At 38.0% G+C, this 23,463-nt stretch overlaps 2 protein-coding genes across 3 annotated transcripts in view; one reads left to right on the forward strand and one right to left on the reverse strand.

Annotated features, from left to right (window-relative positions):
- LOC307138697 (uncharacterized protein) overlaps nucleotides 1–11,189 on the reverse strand; it is a 120,386-nt gene extending 109,197 nt beyond the window's left edge. Inside the window, exons 1-7 of the mRNA XM_079837212.1 lie at nucleotides 11,045–11,189; nucleotides 10,582–10,682; nucleotides 10,331–10,477; nucleotides 10,041–10,190; nucleotides 7,142–7,248; nucleotides 1,945–2,068; nucleotides 98–214 (exon numbers count right to left, since the gene is read on the reverse strand). Coding sequence (XP_079693338.1) covers nucleotides 98–214; nucleotides 1,945–2,068; nucleotides 7,142–7,248; nucleotides 10,041–10,190; nucleotides 10,331–10,477; nucleotides 10,582–10,682; nucleotides 11,045–11,111 — 813 coding nt within the window. The 5' untranslated portion in view covers nucleotides 11,112–11,189. The remainder of the gene's footprint in view (nucleotides 1–97; nucleotides 215–1,944; nucleotides 2,069–7,141; nucleotides 7,249–10,040; nucleotides 10,191–10,330; nucleotides 10,478–10,581; nucleotides 10,683–11,044) is intronic.
- A 125-nt stretch (nucleotides 11,190–11,314) lies between these two features.
- mindy3 (MINDY lysine 48 deubiquitinase 3) overlaps nucleotides 11,315–23,463 on the forward strand; it is a 55,538-nt gene continuing 43,389 nt past the window's right edge. Inside the window, exons 1-9 of one of the 2 annotated variants that reach the window (XM_079836296.1) lie at nucleotides 11,315–12,790; nucleotides 13,261–13,340; nucleotides 15,294–15,354; nucleotides 17,653–17,829; nucleotides 18,101–18,152; nucleotides 18,409–18,523; nucleotides 20,361–20,434; nucleotides 20,669–20,748; nucleotides 21,033–21,103. In XM_079836296.1, coding sequence (XP_079692422.1) covers nucleotides 12,697–12,790; nucleotides 13,261–13,340; nucleotides 15,294–15,354; nucleotides 17,653–17,829; nucleotides 18,101–18,152; nucleotides 18,409–18,523; nucleotides 20,361–20,434; nucleotides 20,669–20,748; nucleotides 21,033–21,103 — 804 coding nt within the window. In that variant the 5' untranslated portion in view covers nucleotides 11,315–12,696. The remainder of the gene's footprint in view (nucleotides 12,791–13,260; nucleotides 13,341–15,293; nucleotides 15,355–17,652; nucleotides 17,830–18,100; nucleotides 18,153–18,408; nucleotides 18,524–20,360; nucleotides 20,435–20,668; nucleotides 20,749–21,032; nucleotides 21,104–23,463) is intronic. The other variant, XM_079836297.1, reaches the window with a different exon arrangement.

Consider the following 23,463-nt stretch of genomic DNA (forward strand, 5'->3'; position numbering starts at 1 on the left):
GTCCTTCCTTGCAATCAGAAAGCGGTCAAAGGTGAGGTCATGGTGTGTCCTATCTTTTTCTCTGTTGCCTTTGGAACACAAGCTCCTTTGAACCCACCTTAGTCAGGATTTCTTCCTCCTCCATGTCATGTGCTGCGCTCGCCAATGACTCTTCCTTTTTCTGTAGGCTAGGTAACCATGACGACACGCTCTTCTTCAGGTACTCACGCCCCTCCTGCAAAAAGTATGATAAAATAAGTTTGAAAGAGCCTCTCCAAATATTGTGATTGTAAATATGCCTCAGGAAGAAGTATAGAATGAGAGTAAGAAAGATGGGATGAGATGAGAGAAACTGGATAGGATATGAGGATCTAAGAAGAGGATTAGGAAGACAAGAAGTATGATAGAACAGCAGGAAGCAATAAAAGAAATGGGAAGTGGTATAGAGTCAGAGGAAGTGATAAAAAGTAGGATAAAAGGTAGTGGTATGAGATAAAAGATGGTAGAATATGCTGAGAGAATGCAGGATAGGATGAAAGGAAGTGGGTTGGGGAGAGAGAAAGTAAGACAGACTGACAGGAAGTAATAAAGGATAATAGGAAGTGGAAATGTATATGATGCAAAGAAGTAGGAAATAGTTTGGGCAATGAGAAGTGGTATAGCATGAGAGGAAGTAAAATGGCATGAGAGGAAGTGGTAAGGAATAAAAGAACTCAGAATAGAGGAAATGAGAACGCCAACTAGGAAGTAGAATAGGACAATAGGAAACTCTATAAGATGAGGGAAGTGGTATAGGATGAGAGGAAGTAGGATAAGATGAGAGGAAGTAGAAAACATTGAGAGGAAGCAGGGTATGATGAAAGGAAATAGGTCAGGTTGAAAAAAGTGGTATAAAATGAGAAGAAGAAAGATAAAAAAAGATGCAGTAAAGCATGAGTGGATGAGTGACAGAAGGTAGGTTAACAGGTAGTGGTACAAGATGAAAGGAAGGGTAAGTAGTAAAGAATGAGAGGAAGTAAGAGGAAGTAGGATAGGATGAAAGGCAGTAGGTCAGAGTTAGAGAACAAAAGATAAGATGAGAGGAAGTCTTACAGCATTAGAAGAAGTGATGATAGCAAGGATGAGAGGAAGTGGTAGGAAATAGCATGAATAAGATGAATAGGTACAGCTACAGGATAATAGAAAGTAGTAAAGGACAAGTGCGAACAATATAGGATGAGAAGAAAGAAAACAGTCATGGAACAGAATAAATAGGATAGGAGGAGGTAGGAAGCAGAAGAGGATGACAAGAATTAGGATAGTACAACATGACGCTCGGGATATAGGATGAAAGGGAGTGACACAGGAAGAGATGAAAAAGTACAAGCATGAAAAAGGTTGAGGTTAGAGCACACAAAGAGACTCAAGTTTATGATTGTTAAGTCAAGTTCTACTGCCAGCACTCTGAAGGGAAATGGAAATGTCCTCTGAAGTGAAAATACCCCAAAATGTTGGAAGCATTTTAAGCTGCACACTGAAGCTCAACTCAGAAGGGTAGCTCAGGATTAGTAGTACTGCTAGTCTTATATCTGTTTGCCCCCTAATGGTTCAGTGAGGAACTGCATCAAAGTGAATGTGTTTGCACTAGCAGTAAATCTGTCCCACAGTGGGTCCTTTTCAATAAGCTTGTTCTATTAATGGCTTATTATTCATTAACTGCGACCTAACTGCCATCTTTGTCTATTCTTCATACAAAAACAAGCATACATTCCCAAAACTCTCTTACTCACTCATTCTCTTGCACACAATTTCTATGCGTCTTCTTCTCAGAAAAAACATGACTCAGCTCTCAGCTGCTCTCCACCAACACTAATTATGACTGCATAATTACCCACTGCTCAGAACACTTTCTTTCTAACAGTGCAGTGAACCAGTGAGACAGTAAGGGAACTCTGGGTAATTCACTTCACAGACGTCCTGTTGTACCTCAGTTTTCTCAATGCTGAACAGGTAGCTGGCCATCAGCTGCAGAGCCTCAGGGTTGTGCTCGTCGTACTGTAGAGCTTTATCGATGGCCTCTTTGCAGCGGTCAGCAGCGCCCTCCTCCATGCTGTCAAACAATAAAATAGATATAAAGCTATTTAAAGCACATAAAATCCTTCAGTGTTATTATAGTAATCATCACTAACCGTGTGTATGTGCATTTTTTGCAAATATTTTCACAAAGAAATTATGATCAACCAATAGCTTTGACACTTTAAATAAATGTACATTTATTCAAAAAAAAGAGAGAGGAAGCAGGATCGGACGAGAGGAAGTGACAAAGAATAAGGATAGAATAGGACAATAGTGCTGCGTTCAGCCCCAAAACCTTTAAACGGAAACGGTGCTGCGTTGAACACCCTGTTCTGATGACGCAAGAGTTGCAACTATGGCAGCTGAGAAGGCCATTCTTTGTGTTCTTTTTGAGGAATTTTCGAAGTCTGATGAAATCGATATAAATACGTGTTTAATACTGCAAAATACATGTAATCACTGCACTGTAAAAAAAATTATAATCTTCCCAACTCAAAATTTTCTAGTGACTGGTCACATCTAAAATTTTCAATTGGCCAAATTGAATTTCTGTGAATTAAATTTTATCCATTGTGGCAACAGTCTGTTAACATGGGCTCAATTAGAAATAATAGCCAATGGAAAAATGTAATTTACCAACACTGTAAAAAATGTCAGGCCTCTCCAATTTAAAATTTTCTAGTGACCGATCACATCTAAATTTTTCAATTTGGCCAACTAAAAGATTTAGATGTGATCAGTCACTAGAACATTTTGAATTGGAGAAATGTTTTACAGTGAAACTGTGTGGTTGGTCCAATTAAATATTTTAAATTGTAGTAACAATTGTTTATTTCTCACTGTCCCAAAAGACAAAAATGACTAAAAACATAAATATATTAAGCAAAATACATGTTGACATTTTATCACATTACTTTATTAACAAGTAAATTCCAACACAGGATATTTGGGTGAAAATACCTTATTTTCAATAAGGAAAAACTCTGAATATATTCAAGAAGTCTTAAAGCTACACTGTGTGATATTTTCTCCCATCTAGTGGTGAAAAGGTATATGACCATCCAGTGAATTTTAGTTTCTGTTCCTCTCAATTCCGATTTCGTTTCAACTCCTACGGTGGCCGATTTAGTCCAAGATTAACATGGCTTCCAGTTCGACCTCGACCACATTCGACACGGTGCCTGTGGGATATTCTGTGCGCAGTGGGATGGTTGGAACTCAACTGGCCTAATTATTCGGCTAGAAAGAACTGCAGCTAATCCAGAGTGAACTTTGATGATAGTAATGTTTATTCAGTCATCCAATTACAAGGCATAAACAGGTTTGCGTTGATATGTACATAAATGTGGTTTTCCTGGATTGTTTATTCCTCAAAAGTCTGTTTTTCCTTGTGTGGTATTTCTGTGCGTTAATAACTCCGTAAGTAATAATAGTTATTGTCATGTAGATGTGTTTCAGAGTGTGTTAGCAGCAACAGCGGCAGCTCCTCCTTTTAATGCAGCTGCATTTAGCGCCTATATATGGTACAATAAGCTCTGGTTTACAGTTACATTATACAAATGTAACTTATAAGTATTTATACAGTTCTTAACTGTGTATCTTCTGTCATGTCATTATCATGTATATTTACCATGCTTATTTGTTCTCTCACAGAAACTCTGTATAACTCTGTTACTGGAGCTGCTGAGATGAAAACTCTCTGCGCATGCACCAGACAAGTCTGAACAAGTTGACGCACGCGCACATGCGTTTAAAACGCGAAAGGCGAAGCTTGAATTTACGGGTATGTCCCTCTTTGGCTAATGTACTTTCAAGATGGAGGGGCAACATGGCGACCACCGTTAGATCCCATTACCTTATGTATTTTCAATGGCATATTATAAACTTACGAGAATACTTTATTACTTGAAAGAAGTAAATATACATTAATGAGCACATATATTTTTGAAAGAACTAAGTGTTTTTAGCTAAGAATGGACTAAAAAAGTTACACAGTGTAGCTTTAAAGTGGTGAAGAAAACGCGGCACTGCAAGCTAAAAACCTGCAAATAAAAATAAAAACTAACATTAATGACAAAGCTCCCCTGCATCACATCTGGCAAGAGACAGAACAGAAGTTTCTTCATTATATAATGAGGATGAGACGAATGAATGGGCATAAGAAAATCACAAGTTTGACGTGTTTGATATTAAAAGGCAATAACTGACTTCCCACCCGTGAACTCGTACTAGATCTATGTACTCCCAGTTACGAGTTTTGACGTCACATAGCCCGCGAAGCAACAATGGCAGCCCCCTACGGATGCAGTGTTTATGAAACAAATATGCAAATAACGGGCTCAAAAACCTGTTTGGAACACAGCATAAATATGTTCGGTGAATATACAAATTTAATTTTGAGTGAAGACCTTAAGCTATGATTAGTACAATGCATCTTTTTGCATGGCAATAATTATTTGGAAGTCATTTATTGGGCCAATATGTAATGATCAATTTGCACAATTTTTCCCCCCAATTTTTTTTTACAGTGTGCCCTTGCCGTCCAGAATAAAAGACAACATCCCAATCCCATTTAATTAACCTTTTTTTATCTCCTGGTAATCAATTCTAATTTTATTTTATTTTATTTCTAGTTCTTACTTTTTTTAATAGCTTGAAAATTAATTAATAGCTTAATTAATAGCTTAATTACTATATGAAATTTGCCTTGCAATGAAGCTAAAAATATAAATAAATACATCATCATGTTGATATATATACTATATAATTAATTTTTTTTACGACAATCATGTCTTCTAATATCTTCAATTGTTGCATATTCATACTGAGCTGCAGCGGACACATTTGTAAACAACTTTACTTGGACCCATTGTGTGAGCTTTCTCTTTAATACCGCGTGGTTTACATACATGTTGCTGCTGATTGGGCTGACATTTTTGACACACCCACCAAACGAGATAAAACGCATCTCAAACCTGTTGCACACCGTTCCCAGGAAACATGACGTTCAACCGGAAACCATAGCAAAACGTTGCGCACCGGTTTGAGCTTTGAACGTGCCCCAGGTAAATATATAAGGTGAGAGGAAGTAGTGCAAGTTGAGAGGAAGCAGTACAAAATAAAAGGAAGCAGGGTATGAGACAAAATGGTGTAGGATAAAAGGAAGTAGGTCAGGATGAGAGAGTGCTATATGATAAGAGAACATAGGATAAGATAAGAGAAATCAAGGATGAATGAGAGGAAATAGGAAGTGGTATATATTAGGAGGAAGTAGGATGAGATCGGAGTATAGTTGAAGTATAGTAAGTATAAGAGAATACAAGAAAGTCTAGTAGAAATTAGACTATGATAAGAGGAAAATAATCAAGCAGGACGAAAGGAGGTAAAAAAAATAAAAAATACCACTGAACCGGTTCCAGGGTCATGGCTCATTGATGCATGTGGGGAGCAAAGGCTGGCAAGCTACTGTAGCTCAAATTGCTCAAGAAGTTAATGATAATGATAGAAAGGTGTCAGAATACACAGTGCATCACAGTTTGTTGCGTATGGGGCTGCATAGCCACTGACCCCTGTCCACCGCCGAAAGCGCCAACAGTGTTTGTGAGTGTTGGAACTGGACCACAGAGCAATGGAAGAAGGTGGTCTGGTCTAATGAATCCCATTTTCTTTTACATCATGTGGATGGCCATGTGTGTGTGTGGGTCGCTAACCTGGGGAGCACATGGCACCAGGATAAACTATGGGAAGAAGGCAAGCAGGCGGAGGCAGTGGGATGCTTTGGGCAACGTTCTGCTGGGAAACCTTGGGTCCTGTCATCCATGTGGATGTTACTTTGACACGTACAACTACTTAAGCATTGTTGCAGACCATGTACACCCTTTCATGGAAATGGTATTCCCTGGTGGCTGTGGCCTCTTTCAGCAGGATAATGCATCCTGCCACAAAGCAAAAATGGTTTGAGGAGCACGAGTTTGAGGTGTTGACTTGGCCTCCAAATTCCCCAGATCTCAATCCAATCGAGCATCTGTGGGATGTGCTGAGCAAACAAGTCCGATCCATGGAGGCCCCACCTCGCAACTTACAGGACTTAAAGGATCTGCTGCTAACATCTTGGTGCCAAAATTAAAATTCGCATGGATTCACACACGTATAAGAATTGCAATTATTTTTAAACCACTTCAGAGTAACAAACATTGTGTCTTGTAGCTTGATCTGGGTACAATGTCTGTACAAAAAAAATACAAGTTTGACCAATAATTGAACTAAACTAGAGTTTCCACAGCACATCCACACAAGGGCATTCATACTACTGAAAAAAAAATATTATTTGTTAGCACACACACTCTTTCCTGCTCTTGATTTTCCAGTTAACGCCTGCAGCAAACATCCACCAAAACAACAAACCCCGATACACACATACAACCATACAGTACATCAAGAGGAAAGGCACAGAGACATACTGTACTTTGCTAGAGGCTGCTGCTTTACCTTCATAATGTACATCGATGTGTGAAATGGTATGGTGCTTACATATAGTCAATAAACCTGACCTTTCCCTGATGCTTTGAATTTCAATCTCAGGGTTTGAATGAAGTCATGCTATGCCAAGATCCTCGGCAATCAACACTAAGCGCATGTCCAATCCAAATCTACATTTCATCTCTCTCCTACTATTTCTCCCATCCTGAATTCCCAACCCTCTCCCTCTCTCTATCCCTCTATCAAGCAGTCTGTGATTAGATCTTTTCTGCAGGCCTCAAAGCAGATGGGCTCCTATCTGTAGTGTCCCAGGTGTGTGTGTGTGTGTGTGTGTGTGTGTGTGTGTGTGTGTGTGTGTGTGTGTGTGTGTGTGTGTGTGTGTGTGTGTGTGTGTGTGTGTGTGTGTGTGTGTGTGTGTGTGTGTGTGTGTGTGTGTGTGTGTGTGTGTGTGTGTGTGTGTGTGTGTGTGTGTGTGTGTGTGTGTGTGTGTGTGTGTCATATGTCATCAGGTACAGAAAGCCAAAAAGGTTGAGAAATGAAAAGAGTGAGAAAGGCCAGAGCAAAGAAAGGTTGGCAGAAGTTGAATAAAAGCCTGCATACATCTGTGTAAAAAAGGAAAGATATTTACCAGAGATCTGTGAAGAAGATCTCAGCGATGGAACAGAAGGCCACAGACACCTCCTTCATTGTGACAGCATTCTTAGAGGGCAATGCGGCTGCTCCAAATGCACTAGCCTATCAGAATACATGACAATGAGTTAAAATAATAATTCATTCATGAATTCATAATTTTATTCCAAACCTGTATACTGTTATTTTTTTACATGGAATATGATAAGTTTTGTTCACTAGCTCACAGATTTGTGCTAGATTCCTATATGATAGCTTTGTGTGATGAACAGACCAAACTTTCTTCATCTCCGCTGAGGCTCTCAAAATAAATCTGGCACATGTTCGTCACACAAAGCTGTCTTATGGCTTCAGAAGGCTTGGGATATAGCACAGTTTTATAATCTTTTCATGGCAAATTATAATATTTCATATAAATTAACAATATACTATAATAATAATAATAATAATATGCATTTTCATTCTTAAGTTAATAATTGTTTTAGTTTATTATTAAAATGTTGTGTGGGGGGGGGCATACCTATCCATTTAATACACAATCAATATCGCACTAGATATTCACAGTCAGCTATTATCATATATGCACATTTTCAAATGTCTGATAAATGACTGAAATAAAACACAGAATCACCCGACAGCAGTGATTCTCAACCAGGGCACCAAGCCGAATAGGGGCAACAGGACGGTTTAGAATCATTTAAATTAATAAATTATTATTAATACAATTAATTTTTTTATATATTAAAATAATATTATGCTAAACATGCTGCAACAAATTGGAATCATATATTTCCCCACTCAAAAACTAGAAATATATTAACTCTAAAAATATTATAACATGAATTAATATATTAAAGGGATAGTTCACCCAAAAATCACTTATTCCAAATCTGTATAAATGTCTTTGTTCTGCTGAACACAAAGGAATATATTTTGAAGAACGTTGGTAACCAAGCAGCTGTGGGACACCATTGACTTCCATAGTAGGAAACAAAAATACTATGGAAGTCAAAGGTGCCCCGCGACTCAAAATATCTTCCTTTGTGTTCAGCTGAACAAAAACATTTATACAGGTTCGGAACAACTTGAGGATGAGCCAATGATGACAGAATTTTCATTTTTGGGTTAACCCTCCCTTTAACACCCTCAGTTTCTTTGAAAATGAAAACGAAGAGGTTTGTCATAATTACAGAATAGATACCTTATATGGGGCACTTTTGAATATTGTGTTGAACAATGGGAGTCAAACAGATTGAGGAGCACTGCCTGCCCTACCGGTCTTCACTGTTTGTCTGCTTAAGTTGTACTGCCCTCTAGTGCTAAAATATTAAACTGCACATTTAACACTAAAGAAATCCAATAGCTTTCTTTTGACAAATCATTTAGACCACTGAGGATGTATGTCCCAACCGTGGGGCCCAAAAGCTCAGAGCATTATTCACAGCCTCCAAATCCAATACACAGTAATGTATGCACGAAAGGAACAGCTTGTGTGGTCGTTTCAATTGATTGCGGTTTGCTTTGATGTAAAACAATGTCTGTGACCAACTGGTTTTCAATAGCTCTCCACCTACGGTAACAACACACATCTGTCTTTCTGCATATTCCATTTACCTGCCCTGCATAGACAGACACAAATGTCACACAAAGGCTTACGATGAGACTGGCTCAGCACAACGAAATGCTTCCTGCTATTATGTCAGTGCTAATTCCATGCCTCCCAGAAAGCACTACTCTGATTCAGCAAGTAACTTAATCAATGCAAAGAAAGTGCTGTCCACTGGGAAAGTGCACCATAATGATGGAATGCATCCATTATACATTAGCTAAAGCTCTGAGAGTTCAAAAGAAAATGACAATTCCTTTGTCTCTTAGAGAGTAAAATTCAGCTTGCATCTGGTCTCAGCTAGTCGTTCTCATTTTCAGGGTTCTGTGGGACATTAAAACACATACAATCACACCTTCTGTTAACCTGCGACAACTGTACGCAATACGCATACTGTGTTTTCTTAAAAAACATATGTGGTTTATTCTTGCTATAACTTGTATCTATTATATTTACTCAACTAGAACATCAGACCAGCACTTTAGGTTTAGCCTAGTTTCACTTGTTATATTAGGTACCTGCTCTACTGTAGATCATTTTACAATATAAGGACAGACCGGGGCAAGTTGACACACTGTTTCCTCTTCCAGTGAATCTTTCTCAGGGTAGGTTCATTTCTCAGTGAAAATTTCTGAATAGGCACATACCATAAGAATAATTTGTTTGAAATGAACATACAAATCTGCTATCGAAAACAAGTACTTGTATAATTGGATACACTAAGTCAAAATACACAAAATACTCACTTACAAAACCAAGTATAACCCTGGAGACATCTTCCCTGTGTGAAAATTATCCCTAGTCTCATTTGCATCTTACTTGGATTTACCTGAAATTCCCTTTGGAAAGAAAGCATTGGCACATTTCGTGTACACTACTGTTCAAAAGTTTGGGGTTGGTAGGATGTTTTAATGTTTTTGAAAAAAAGTCTCTTATGCTAACCAAGGTTACATTTACTTTATCAAAAATACAGATACAACAGTAATATTCTGAAATGTCATTACCATTTAAAGTAATGTTTTTCTATTTAAATATATTTTAAAATGTAATTTATTCATGTGAAGCTCCATTTTCAGCATCATTACTTGATCCTTCAAAAATCATCCAAATAAGCTGATTGGTTGCTCAAGTAACATGTCTTATTATTCGTTTTTTTATTGCTAATTATTTTTTTGGAAAACATCATTCATTTTGTAAGGATTCTTTGATGAATGGAAAGAACAAAACAGAATTTTTTTTAAAACAGATTTCTGTAACAATGTGTTTACTGTCAAAGTCTTTACTGTCTTGCCTCATTTGTGTGTTTGTCCATGGTGTTGAGCATGACCTCAGTTCCTTTACTGAAGTACTGTACAGCCTCCATGCCCGTGTGAATCTGCCCCAGGTACATGTACTTACTGTGGCCTTCCTCTGGACTGAGCTCCACCGCCTTCAGATACACGCACACAGCTGTCAAGGACTGTAACAAACACATATGCTCACACTCTCTTTAACAAGAGTAAATCAAGACTAGAAGCTTCATGTGGAAATCACAGGTTATGGCAGCTTTTATTGTGGTAGCAAAGTATGTGTAAAGGATATCTGTTTAGCTTTCTCTACATCTCCCAGCTCAGCGCAGATGTTCCCCAGCATGTCCAGGATGGTCAGGTTAGTTGGTTCAATATCCAGCGCTCGCTGACAATACAGCCTGGCCATGTCAAAGTCAAAGTTGTCTATGCTCTCTTCAGTCTGAGAGGGACGGAGAAAGTACACTGGTGAAATATGAAAACAAGATCTAATATTTTTTTTTCCATTTTTTGCCATATAATATCCATTATATGGCAACATATTACCTTTTCCAACAATTGATCAACAGTGTATTTTTCTGCGGTTTTCTTTTTGGCCCTTTGCTGCATCTTTGCTTTCATTCTTTCCTGTGGTGACATCAAGGCACCTGAGCATCAAAAACAAAAAGTTGAAAATTTTTGATGGCAGGATATGGCTACACAATTAGTTTAATGTGAATAAGTCTAGATGAAGTACAGTTATGGCAAGTCCTTCCACACACACACACAAAAAAAAATCACAATATATTGTATTAAACGCCACATGGCACATGAAACACATTGCAGTGTCATGTTTACATTAAACCGTTATAGTCAAAACAAGCAGATGTGACCATCAGTGTCCAGTCTATAGCAAGAAACTGGTTTAAATGATGTGGGATTTTAAATAATATGTATTAAAGTCATACATTTCGGGAATTAACAGGAATACCAGATAATTTAACATAACAGATGGCTAAACCCGACATACCTCCACTTGGGTTGGTGTCTTGTCTTTTAGCTTTGTTTTTCTTTTTAGATTTAGCTTGTCCACCCATTGTTGTGAGATTAAACCTGTGTATTTATGTTACTTTATATGCAGAGGAAAAGACTTCTCCACTTGGAGGTGCGTTCACTTTCCTGCGTGAACGTACGCATGGGCTACAACGTGAATGAGATGGACTGACTTCCTGTTAGGTCACCACATCTTTAACAAAATAAAAGTCCCCAGTGATTTCTGACGCGTCTGTCGCTGAAGCTCAGATGTTTCTTTTGATGTTGTTTCCCACGTAACTGATTCTCTTCTCAATGCACATTTCAGCATAAAACGGGCCACATTACAAAAATGAGAAATAACAAGTTTCGTATGTTTAGTAAGTTAAGGTAAGTTGACTGGATTTAATATGAAATGTAAATAACAGCTAAGAGAAATGTTGTTAAATAATTGTAAATAACTGTTTTAATAATTGTAAAGTAAATAACTATTGGTGTAATTTTTATATGATTTCTATTATAACATCATTATTTGTATGATCAAAAAGTTTTTAAATAAAGTTTACACACTTGTTTTTGAAAGGGTGAAAAGTTGCACCACGTCAAAAAAAAAAAAAAAAAAAAAAGAAATTATTAAAAATGACCACCAGGACAGTGTCTATTTTCGGACCATATCATTCACTGCACATTTTGTAGGTTTAGAAGGTAACACTGTCGGCGATAAATCACTATAGCCTGCGCCTGGGTGCGCCTGCTTCACTGTTGGTATTTTAAGAATTTATGACTGCCTAATCTTTTTCTTATATAACATTGCTCAGCCAAGATTACTGTATATTCAAGCTCAGCCTCCGTATTGTAGGCGGGCAACACACGATGTCACAGCGTTGCCGTGTGAGTGATGGACGGAACAGCCAATAAAATCTTTCTCTCGCTCGACGTCACCAGAACCTTCTCGATTTGAACCAATCTCTCACAGGTCGAACTTGAGGTGGAGGCACGTAGTAAATAAACTGAATGGATGATGATAGAGCACTCTGCAGTTACTACAGCGAGCAGTTTACATTGAAATCCTCAGTATTTTCTCTGGGTGTTGTCGAGTGGAGTTCACAGCCGTTAGCTACTCTTAAAATAGGCTGTCGGAGGAACGAACTAAACGTTTGGTTTTTGACGTTTAGGTAATGTAGCAAGCCACAAACCGTATGGTGAGTGAGTTACTTCAGTGAGGACATACCAGGCCTGTCCAGTTAAACAGACAACAGAAACCTTGAATTAAGGAAGCGAATACTGGTTAAGACGTAAGATAGCATTAATTTCAGACACATATTAAACCCTTATGAGGTTAACAGAGCGGTTGTGGTGTGCTGTCGTTAGAGGCTGCGTATTCAAAATCTAACGTTCTTTCACGTTTTTGGCGCGAGCGTTCTTGTCATTCGTCGCTCGCGGGACAGCTTACGCACCAGAGCGCATCTGTGGCCAATGACACCTGCTCACCAAAGCAGGCAAAATCTTTAAAATTCAGCGGAATACAAAAACAGGCCAGGACAAGTGCGCTAGCCACGTCGCGTGCACTACAGTGGCTAGCTGTCACAGGGATCTCCATTGGTCTTGATGCTTTGTTTGAGTTAATATCAACGAAGATCAAGAGCAGACATGTCAGATACGAGCAAAGAAGTGGTGGATCTTGTGTGGGGCAGACCCACTGGCGGAGAAGTGCCTGCATCCCTCTTCAGCAGGTGGTCTCAAGGTAAGCGATCGCGAGCTATTGATGCTCTAAAGGCTGGAGAACACCACACGACTTTCACAAACAACAGATTTTAAAACACAAGGCATCATATACATGCCGACATATGACAAGCGTATATGCTAGAGTAAAACTGAGCGTCATCCAATAAGTTAAACGACTGAGGATCACACTTATCCAGGCTTTTCTAGTTTTACCGGATGGAATCATAGTCTGAGTGAAAAAAAACTGAGCAAAAGTCATGTTGTGTAATCCCGCTTTAATGCTGACTCAAATTTTGGAGGTTGAAGATCATTTTCAAAGATATGCATCCATTACTTGTGTTGTAAAAATTCTGCAGTGGTCAGCAAAGAAGACCTCTGCCAAGTCCATGTTACTCCACCCTGACTGCTTGCCCAGTTGAGTTGATGGATTGGTTAATTGAAACTTGTGACATTGACTAAGCTTTGTTTCCACTGCATTTCTTTTTACAGGCTTTGTGTTCAGTGAGACTGAGCGCTCTGCACTGGAGCAGTTTGAAGGTGGACCGTGTGCTGTCATTGCACCTGTACAGGTATTCACTTTTCTCTCAAGCCTTGTTATTTCTATCCATAGGTTATGAGGATGTTCAACAACAAATTATGTCTGCACACATGGCTTTGTATAGTCCAAAGATGAAAACTTCATTGTATTATACAGGTTGGTGACAGATTACAAGCCATGTACTGTTTAACAGCATGTCGATCGTTCAGTTGATAAAAACGTCCCTCCAAAAACACTTTTATTAGACAAAAATGCCTAGGGCTGATTGTAAACGGACATTTTACAGCACTCATCACCACCGCTTTCATCAAAACACCAAATGAAGGAATATCTTTTGGAAGAATGGGGTTCCATCCTGCCAGTAGAATTTCAGAATAGAAACTATGCCAGGGTGCATTGATACTGTTCTGCCAGCACGTTTACCTTATTAAGAGACTTCATTTAGGTTTTTACTTTAATTTGTCACCTGTCTTTTATTTATATCACAGTGGGTTAAGGCTAGAATACACTACAGATTTTTGTCCTGCTTTGTCCCAACACTAGTTGCCAAAAGTCAGAGCCAGTCAGAAGATATCAAACATGTTTGATGTTTTGAGCCGATTTTAGAATATATACTATTTCAGAATTCCATATTTTTGTTTTAGAATTCCAAGTCTGATAGTGTGCAATCCTCATTGTTTAGTGTATGATGCCCAGTTTTTCTCTGTAACCATTACAAAGTTTATGAAGCCTTTTGTTACTGTATATTCCAGCCTTTAGTCTTGCACTGACAGTCCATTTCTATTACAAATGCTGCTTGATTTGCGTATGATGTCCTACCCTATTCTCAAACTCTATGGGCCTCATTCATTAAAACACGAGCAGTGTAAATCATTTGCAGAGCCGTTCTGATGTACATTTTCAGATTCATCAATGTTAGTTGTTACGAAATAAATTTACACCTGCTCCATATCACATGTAAAAACATTCAAACGTTCTATATTTCTATGTTCTTTTTTTAAGCCGGCCGTTGCCATCTTGGCAGCACGTTATTCCCTGTAATCTGAAAATGGACAAAGAGGCAGGACGTAGGTGGGGTTGAGGTTACTGGTTGCTGAAACCACATAAAGATTTGACTCCTGTCTCTAGCGACCAGTCAACGAATTGCTATTTAAGTCACTTCTGTGTTGCCTTCAAGAGAGACCGTGGGAGGTTGCCACTTGGGTAAAACTTAGCGCTCTTCACTGTCACTTTTTACCCAGCCGTATAATCACAGTGGAGAGGGGCGGCACAAATACTACACTGACCAATCATCCTACTTGTACAACGACTAAACAAATTTGGAGAAGTTAATATTGCTAGTTACTGCATTTATATATTTGGTAATATTCTTCAAAATGAGATGCTAGTAACGCATTACTGCCTGACATATTCCGTATCATTGCAGCTACCAAAGCGCCTAAAAATGCTGAGCCTCTAAAGGGCTTTCAAGTGCCACCATCTGAAGAACACCTGGCTAGAATCGCTTTGGTGGACACACTTTAATGGAATATTTGTTAGGCATATGGTCAATTCGTTTCTTTATCATTTATGCAATATACTGGAGCCAAACCTGAGAAGACGTCCAGAAGTGTTCCTGGACACGTCATTGTTGTAGTTGTAATTAATAGGTGGGGATTATGCTAATTGTGAATGAGCGTGTATGCAAACCTTTTTTTTACGAATGATTGGAATTCCTGAACTTACACACATTTAACTATCAAATCGGATATTTACGAAATGTTTGTGAATCTGGAGGAGAGTTTTTTTTCAATTATTCTGAATTTACTCTTATATTTCATGAATATTTACATAAGTTTCATGAATGAGGCCCTATGTTTGTAACATTGTTGTGCTGTTACTGAAACTGATATAAATGTGTTGACATGCTATTTTGTTGGATTGTTCCTTTTGGCTGGTTAAGTGGAGCCCTAATTATTTGTGTGTTTTGTTTGTTATTCCTCAGGCTTTCCTGTTGAAGAACGTTCTGTTTAACACTGAAGGCTCAAACTGGAAAGATATCTCAGGTTTGCTGTGCATTATTTTAAAGAGAATTACACCTTGTTTCCACTTTTGAGTACTAAATAACACTCAGACCAGGCACTTGTGAGCATCTCAAAGATAGACTGGCCATCTCAAGTGGTCTAATAAACATAAAAAATAAACATAATGTGACTTTTGTTGCAATATGCCAATAGTTACTTATTTTTATTGGATTCTGCTTGATATGTTATTATGCAGGCTACACAAAAGACACTATAATTGTATTTTTATAGGGCCTAATGAGTGCATTTTGGAAATAGGATGGCATAAAAGTGCAAGACATCATCCTAAATCTTATTACAGGCACATATCTGTATTGCAGTCTTTCTGTGTGCCTAAAAGTGAAGAAAATGGTGATTCAATAAAACGCCTTTTATATAAATATTTATAGATCACTTTCAAAGGAAGAATTAAGGCTGGGCGATATGGCGAAAAAATCATATTGCCGTATTTTTTGGTTGAATGGCGATAAATCCCGGTATTTTCTACGTTTTTCTATTTCGATAAAAAAAAATCTGTATTTATTTTAATAATAATTAATTTTATTTCACATCCTGCCCAATGATGTCCTGAAAACAATGTTGATATTGAAAGCTATAAACAAATAGAGTGTATGTAATGCAGGTTATGCAATATATTATGTGCAAAAAGGGGGTTAAAATCACATTATATTCTAAAAACTAAATTAATAATTCACTAAACTAAAAAAAAAAAAGCCTACATTTGATTTATTGTCATCAACAAATATTTTCTAAATATCAGTCAGAATTATTGCATTCCTCCTGCTCTATTGCGCTCCGTCTGTTTGTCGCGCATGCATGAAGCGGCGCTCATTCACGGAAGCCTGAATTTTAGCGGAGATTCATCTGTCTGTCAGCACAAGTAGCCTAGCTCTCGGAGCATCTGACAGGGCAAGCTGCTTTAAACTATACGTGTTAACTATATCTTACCAGTTATTTTGAAGCCCTTAATAAAAAGCATGTGTCATGTTCAGGACAAGTTGTATCATGCACTTTCCCTGCATCAGCTCACTCTGCGCACTCTGCTATTTTTCAGAAGCGCTCGTATCAATCTACTGTATATCGTTATAAACGGTATTGCCTCATTCCATATAGTTTCTAAATAATATATCGTGCATACTCGATATACCGCCCAGCCCTAGGAAGAATCGTTGTGTGAGACTGTGTCCTTTTGTTTTATAGCTAAAGCAAAACAATGTCTCCTCCTGTCGTTGTCTCACTCTTTTGTGTTGATCATATTTCACATTCTTAGCTGTTGCTCTCATTGGTATGTTGTGAACATGTGGTATCCTGCTTGGAATGCTGCTTGCATTGTCATAAATGAAGAAAAGAACAGTCATAACCTAGTAAATTACACTTTCATTTTCATGTTTGTCCAATATTTTTGGGTGACACAGGCCAAATAAGGCCTTATTATCGACAATAAGGACTGACCGATGGCCCAGAGCCAGCGTTAGCAACGCTCGGGACAATTGAAAGAACTATCACTTGTCCGAACGGGCAAGTGCTTTGTCGTCATTAAAGGTTATAATTTGCACATGTTTTTAAGCCTTGCTGGTTTAAATATTCAAGCGCAAGAAGACGCGAAAGAGCACTCAATTCTATATTTGTGTACTGTGTGAGAAGTTTCGCACACCGAAAACCACCTCTCACACAGCGTGTGAATGCTGAATTGAGTTCTTTCACGTCTTGCGGACATATTCACACAAAATTGGTAAGTATCCTCATAAACAGTCGGTTATGTCTTAAGTGAAGGTAAATGGTTGAGAAAGTATATTGGATCTGTGCAGCTCTTAAAGTGACAGCGGCTTAGTAAAGCATTGTTTATTTCAGTTCTATGTATTCTATTTTATTTATATGTACTATTGCTTATAATTTGATTATTTAGTCTTGTTGTATTACTGACAGATTACTTTAACAATATTTGACATTTTATATGAGTTAGGCTAGTCAAAACATTATTCATTAAGGTTATGGGTCAAAAACAAAGAAAACAATAACTAGGCCTGTTTTGTATTTTGATTGGTCCCAATATAAATGTAAGAATTGCCGCAATACCGCTAGCGGTAAAATTCATTAGCCACATTTCTAATGTCGGGGCAGGGCTAACATGGACTTAAAGGATACACACATTGTAACATGCAGCCATTGTAAGTCCACAAGACCAAAAGTGCATATGAAGTGTGCCATTTGGGGCAGAGCCTTTAATGCCGCTTAAAAATCAGATGCATGGCTTGATGTATGTGCTGTAAACCCCTACAGACGAAGAGCAGCGGACGGTCCTGTGCTCCACCCTCAGTGAGATCCTGGAGTCTGCCTGCCTCAATAAGACGCGGGCATTTCACCTGGCTACCTGGCCTCGTGCTAAAACCACAGACAGCAGTGACATCACAGACAGCCACCCAGAGCCTGAGTCCAGCCAACCTACTGACACACCAAGTAAGAGAATTTGTAACAGTCGATCTGGATGTTGTACAGATACTGAACAAGACTGCATGCCAGTGTTTAAATAATACCTGACAATGATCCATAATGTCTGGTATATTTTAACTCCCCTTTGACAGTGAATTAATAAATTAGATGACTCCACACAGCATGCTAGTCTAAACTTGCTGAGATGTGTATTTTATTTAATGGTCAATGATCTTGCTAATAATTTCTCTAGACTGTTGTGTCTTGTTAAATGTGTTTTTGCATGGTGTGTGTTTAGCTGCTTTGGCTGCTGAGGAGCTTGGCTTTGAGAGGTTTCACAGCGTCATACAGTAAGTGCACAAACTATCTTTTCACACAGCGTCACTTTTGTTTCTCTTTGCTCATGTCGTCACTGGCTTACCCCTTTCTTCTCTTTGTGCTACAAATATACAAATGAGATATATACAGATAATATACAGATTACTTCAGTAGTGCGGAAGTAACTACATTTACTTTTGGTCCAAATTGGTCAGTCACTCATGACATTGTACCCACAGTAAGGATATTCCTCAATTGACAGTCATATTGTGGTTCCTCCTTCCACAGGAAGAGGACTCTCAGGACTTTTGCGGAGCTGAGAGAGGCTGTGTTGTCACTGTACGACACCTGGAAGAACAAATTCGGGGTTCTGCTCTTCCTGTACTCTGTCATACTTACAAAGGTATAACTTTACATTTCCCCCTCCTAAAAGGTCCTCATGGCAATTTGTTTGTTCATTTGAAACACAGGAGAATAATGAGCTTGCATGGTAAACCTTTCTCATCTACATTACCATTGGGGCCTGTATATTTTTAAAATGTTTTTAAAAGAAGTCTCTTATGCTCACCAGGTTTGCATTTATTTGATCGAAAATGCAGTAAAAAAAATGCAATATTGACTCAAGTTTTCAGTTTCACATGATCCTTCAGAAAGCATTCTAATAAGCTCATTTGTTGCTCAAGAAACTGCTTATTAATATCAATGTTGAAAACAGTTTATATGTGAATTATGTTTATATTTTTGTGGAACTTGTCATTAGGGATGCTCCGATCAGGATTTTTGCTGCGGATACCGAGTACCGATTTCTTGTCATGGTGATCGGCCGATACCGATCCCGATTCCAATGCTTCACTGATTTGTAAGCTCTCTGATAAAAATAAAAAAAAACTATAGATGTTGCCTTTATTATATTTTTGTTACATTTTTATGGTAATTATGTAATGTAATGCAATTGTAATGTTTTAACAGGGTACTAAATAATCACAAAAATTATTCATTATACAATCAACATTTTAATATGCCTTTAAAGTGGGGTTTCTGCATAACACTATGCAGGACACTTAATAATAGATGTCCTAAAAACAATGTTGATATTGAAAGCTATAAACAAATACAGTGAATGTAATGTAGGCATGTATTAATAATTGTTTTTTAATTCACTGAACTAAAAATTAAAATAAAAACAAAAGCATATTAGCCTATATTTGATTACCCAATTATAATGGTCACTTTCATAAAAATATACATACATGTAGGTTTAAAATCTACATATGGCACATTTATTGTCCAACAACAAATATTTTAGAAATATGTATGTTTTAGTCAGAATTATGGCGTATATTACGCTCCGTCAGTTTGGCGCGGCGGCGCTCGCGGAAGTCTGAATTTTAGCGGAGAATCACATGCGGAAGGCTCGTCGTCTCCTGACAGCAAAATTGACATATTTGCATGACTTTCTAACATTTACAGATGGAGAATATCCCTGTGATATGTAAGTTATGCACTGAGGAAAGCACCGCATCTCAAACGCATTAAACACCGCTGGTATTTATCTGTCTGTCAGCACAAGTATCTCTCAGAGCGTCTGACAGGGCAAGCTGCTTTAAACTATACGTGTTAACAATACCTTACCAGTTATTTTAAAGCACTTAATATAAAGCATGTGTCATGTTTAGGACAAATTGTATCAATCACTTTCCCTGCATCAGCTCACTCTGCGTACTCCGCTATTTTTCAGATGCGTTCGTATCAAACTACTGTATATCGATACATCCTAACGGCGTTTGCCCATTAGGACCAACTGACCCGTGTTCAACTGCTGTTCACATGGAACCCTTCTCCACTTCTAGTTTGAATATTTGCTACTACCTACCCCACGGGTCATGTATGCCCTCACGCGATGACGTCATCAAATTGCAATCGGTTCTTGAGATCGGCCAAGTTAGTGAGTACCGATCGAGTCATAAAATATGATTATCGGCCGATGCCGATCGATCAGAGCATCCCTACTTGTCATAAATTTCAGGATACTTTGATGAATAGAAAATTCAAAAGAATAGCATTTATTTAAAATAGAAATTCTGTAGTTCTGTAACATTACAAATATCTTTAGATCAATTTAATGCATCCTTGCTAAATGACACATTTTGCCCTAGCTGGATATTATTTGCTAGCCAGCTCTGTTCATCCATTATGTGTCTGTGTTTGTACTTATGCTCTAACTTCAATTTTTTTTTAAGGGAATTGAGAACATAAAGAATGAGATCGAAGACACCTCTGAACCTCTGATTGACCCTGTGTATGGCCATGGCAGGTAATATGCACGCTGAGAGATCAGTTTTTTTTTTTACATTCATCATTGCTTAGACTATTAGGGAGCATTGTTTATTGGATTGTAACCTTGTAGATTGATCTTGTGTTGCCATAGTATGATGCTGGTTTGTGGCACTGTACATCAGCACATTTTAACTCTAAAAGTCTGAATGTTATACTTATAGTTTCATGTTGATCTTCCATTTAATCAAGTTCTTTCTTTCTATACTTTTAGCCAAAGTCTAATCAATCTGCTGGTGACCGGTCATGCTGTGTCTAACGTGTGGGACGGTGATAGAGAATGTTCTGGAATGAGTATGCTTCATATTTTTGCTAAATAATAATCTGTTGGCAATGGCATGCTGTTTGTTTTGAATAACTCCATTCACAGTATGTTATCAGTTGTTCTGCTGTTGTAGACCACTGGATGGCAGCATCATCTAATGTTTTGCTCAAGCTTTAGCACTCTTAACATATGCTTGCTAAGAGAATAACAATTACAGAGTTGCTAAGGTCATTAGGTTTTAGTGTTTTATGTTAGACTGATTATTTCTGTACAGTTGACAGAGGAATTTAATTCTCTTATTTTCGTTCTCTAGAGCTACATGGCATCCATCATCAGGCCTCTGCTGGCTTTCTCACACTAATGGAGTCACTGCGCTATTGCAAGGTGGGTATCTTCTCGCACACACCCTCACAGGAGCTTACAGTATAATTCATATGCTATAGATGGTGTTCCCACTATCTGCAGTGTTGATTAATCTGGAGACCAAATTTGACATGTGTTGTGGGAAAAATGCAGTGTCCACATGCCAAAACTCACAGTTTGTTTGTGGGTTTGCTTTTTTTTCCAGCTGTATATCTCACAGGGAATTATAATAGCCTACTAAAATACAGACTTTGACTTTCTCCACTCTATATTTTAAACCGTTTTGGTTCTTAAAGAATTTTTATGGTTTTTTTGTAGGTTAATTCTCAAACACAAAACAGTTATGGAAGTTCAGCATTGGAGAAGGGGAAATTCTAACAATCTTTACTAGTTTTTACCAAGATATTAACTTTCCTAATTTTTCTTTCATATCCCTTCCCTTTTTTTCCAAAAAGTATTTTAAGGCCGTATGCATTACTATGAAACTAATGCCATCTAGCACAGCAGTTTTCAAACTTGTGGTCAAACTTTTTTTATTAACAGATATTTGCAGTCTTGAGATATTAAATTAGATAACCATAATTCATTTTGTGATTCAAGAGCAAAAACTTTGTGTTCTTTAAATAAAAACATAAAAGTCGTTATTAAGGGAGAAAAGGAAATCTTGTTCTCTTTTTTTACCTTTTTAACGATTATAAAATATATTTTTAAGAATTTAATTTAATACTTTTAAGTCATCCTATGGCCCCCTTGAATTTTTATGCAGATAATAATCATTAGCACTAGTTCTTTTTTCAGAAGGTAAATGGTTTCCTTAAAGCCAAAGTATACTTCGGACTTGCACGCATACAACACGAATACAAAGGTGAATGTTGAGACAGAGGAGTCCACAAGGTGGCAATATGCACATTTGTGATGTGTTGTGAAGTCTGCAGTTTTCCTACGGGATTGAGTTACTTTTAAGTTGTTGTCGTGGCGGAAAAAAAATGTGTGGGGCGATTTCCATTCTCGTACGTACGATTTCTGCGCTCCAACACCCCCAAATAGATGTACAAATTCGGGAGCCCGATGGAGAAAATTGCATTGGCCCACTTTTGTTGCACCGACCTGGGAAGTCTGTATTCTACAGTAGTCGGAGAAAAGTGTGTAAAAATCAATACAAAACAACACACTGTTCCAAGAACAATAAAAAAAAGCAGCATATCTTTCTCCATTGTTTTTGTTTTGGTTCTTGTTCTTGTTCTAAACTTTGCATTCAATGGCATATCTGCTACTTTTCTTCTATCTTTCCAAGCGAATGTCTTGAAAATAACACGGTTCAGTGCTCTCTGACGTCTCGTAGAGCATAAAAATACCAATTGTACTCCGCATGTGTCGGATGCGTCCATCCGCGCTCATCCACGGTTGAATATACTTTGAAAGCTGTGTAGACACAACTGTGCGCAACTGAGTGGAATGCTGAAAACTAAGTATACCTGGGCCTTAACATCTTTTCTCATTCTAATGTGGTGCCCTCTAAAGCCCAAACATGAGATTTCAGCCATCAACACCTGGCACACACACATCCTGTAGGAATGGCCCTATTGATTTAACCTGTGGATAAAGTAATTAAGAAGCTGCTTTATTTTGAATGGCACTGTGCTAAGCAGAGCTTCAGGATATGTGCAGCGAGTTGTGTTTGGAATAGAAGAACACAGGAATGTATCGCCTCATATTTAGAACCATCTGAGCCCCCATCACAATATTCATGATCTTTTTAATCCGCACACCCCTGGATCGCCTCCCCACCCAAATCTACTGCTGATACTCACCTGTTGAGTGATGTGAGATGAGTGAGGGCTTTCAGTGTTTGAATGCACAGCTGGAGATGGAGCTATAGGCAGAGTAGTTAGAGTCGCACATCAAACTCTGTGTTCTTGAATTTTCTTGAATTTTCTCTTTTAACTGCTGATTTGGGTTTCGTTGGTGGATGTTGTTTTTGTATGTAGATCAGGGGTGGGGAACCTTTTTTAAATCAAGAGCCACTCATATTGTACACTAGCGTTCAAAAGTTTCTTCAGGAAGATTTTTATTTTGGGGGGGGTAAGAAATTAATACTTTTGTTGAGCAAGGCCAGATGCATTTAACCCTCTGGTGCTCTTCGGTCATTTCTGAGCGTAAAATTTTCTGTTTTGAAATTTTAAAAATCACTGCTTCATCGGAATTATATAAAACTTGGTGACTTTTCTAGCATTAGGCATGTTAACACAAAAAAATTGAGGGCATGATTCGAGCATGCTAAGTGGTCATAAAAAAAATACCCCCACTTGTGCTCTTTGGTCAAAAATGACACCATAGGAAATGAAGGGGAAATCTGCAAAAACACAAATTCACAGAAAAAA

The sequence above is a fragment of the Gobio gobio genome (genome assembly GCF_949357685.1).
Source record: "Gobio gobio genome assembly, chromosome: 15".
NCBI lineage: Eukaryota > Metazoa > Chordata > Actinopteri > Cypriniformes > Gobionidae > Gobio > Gobio gobio.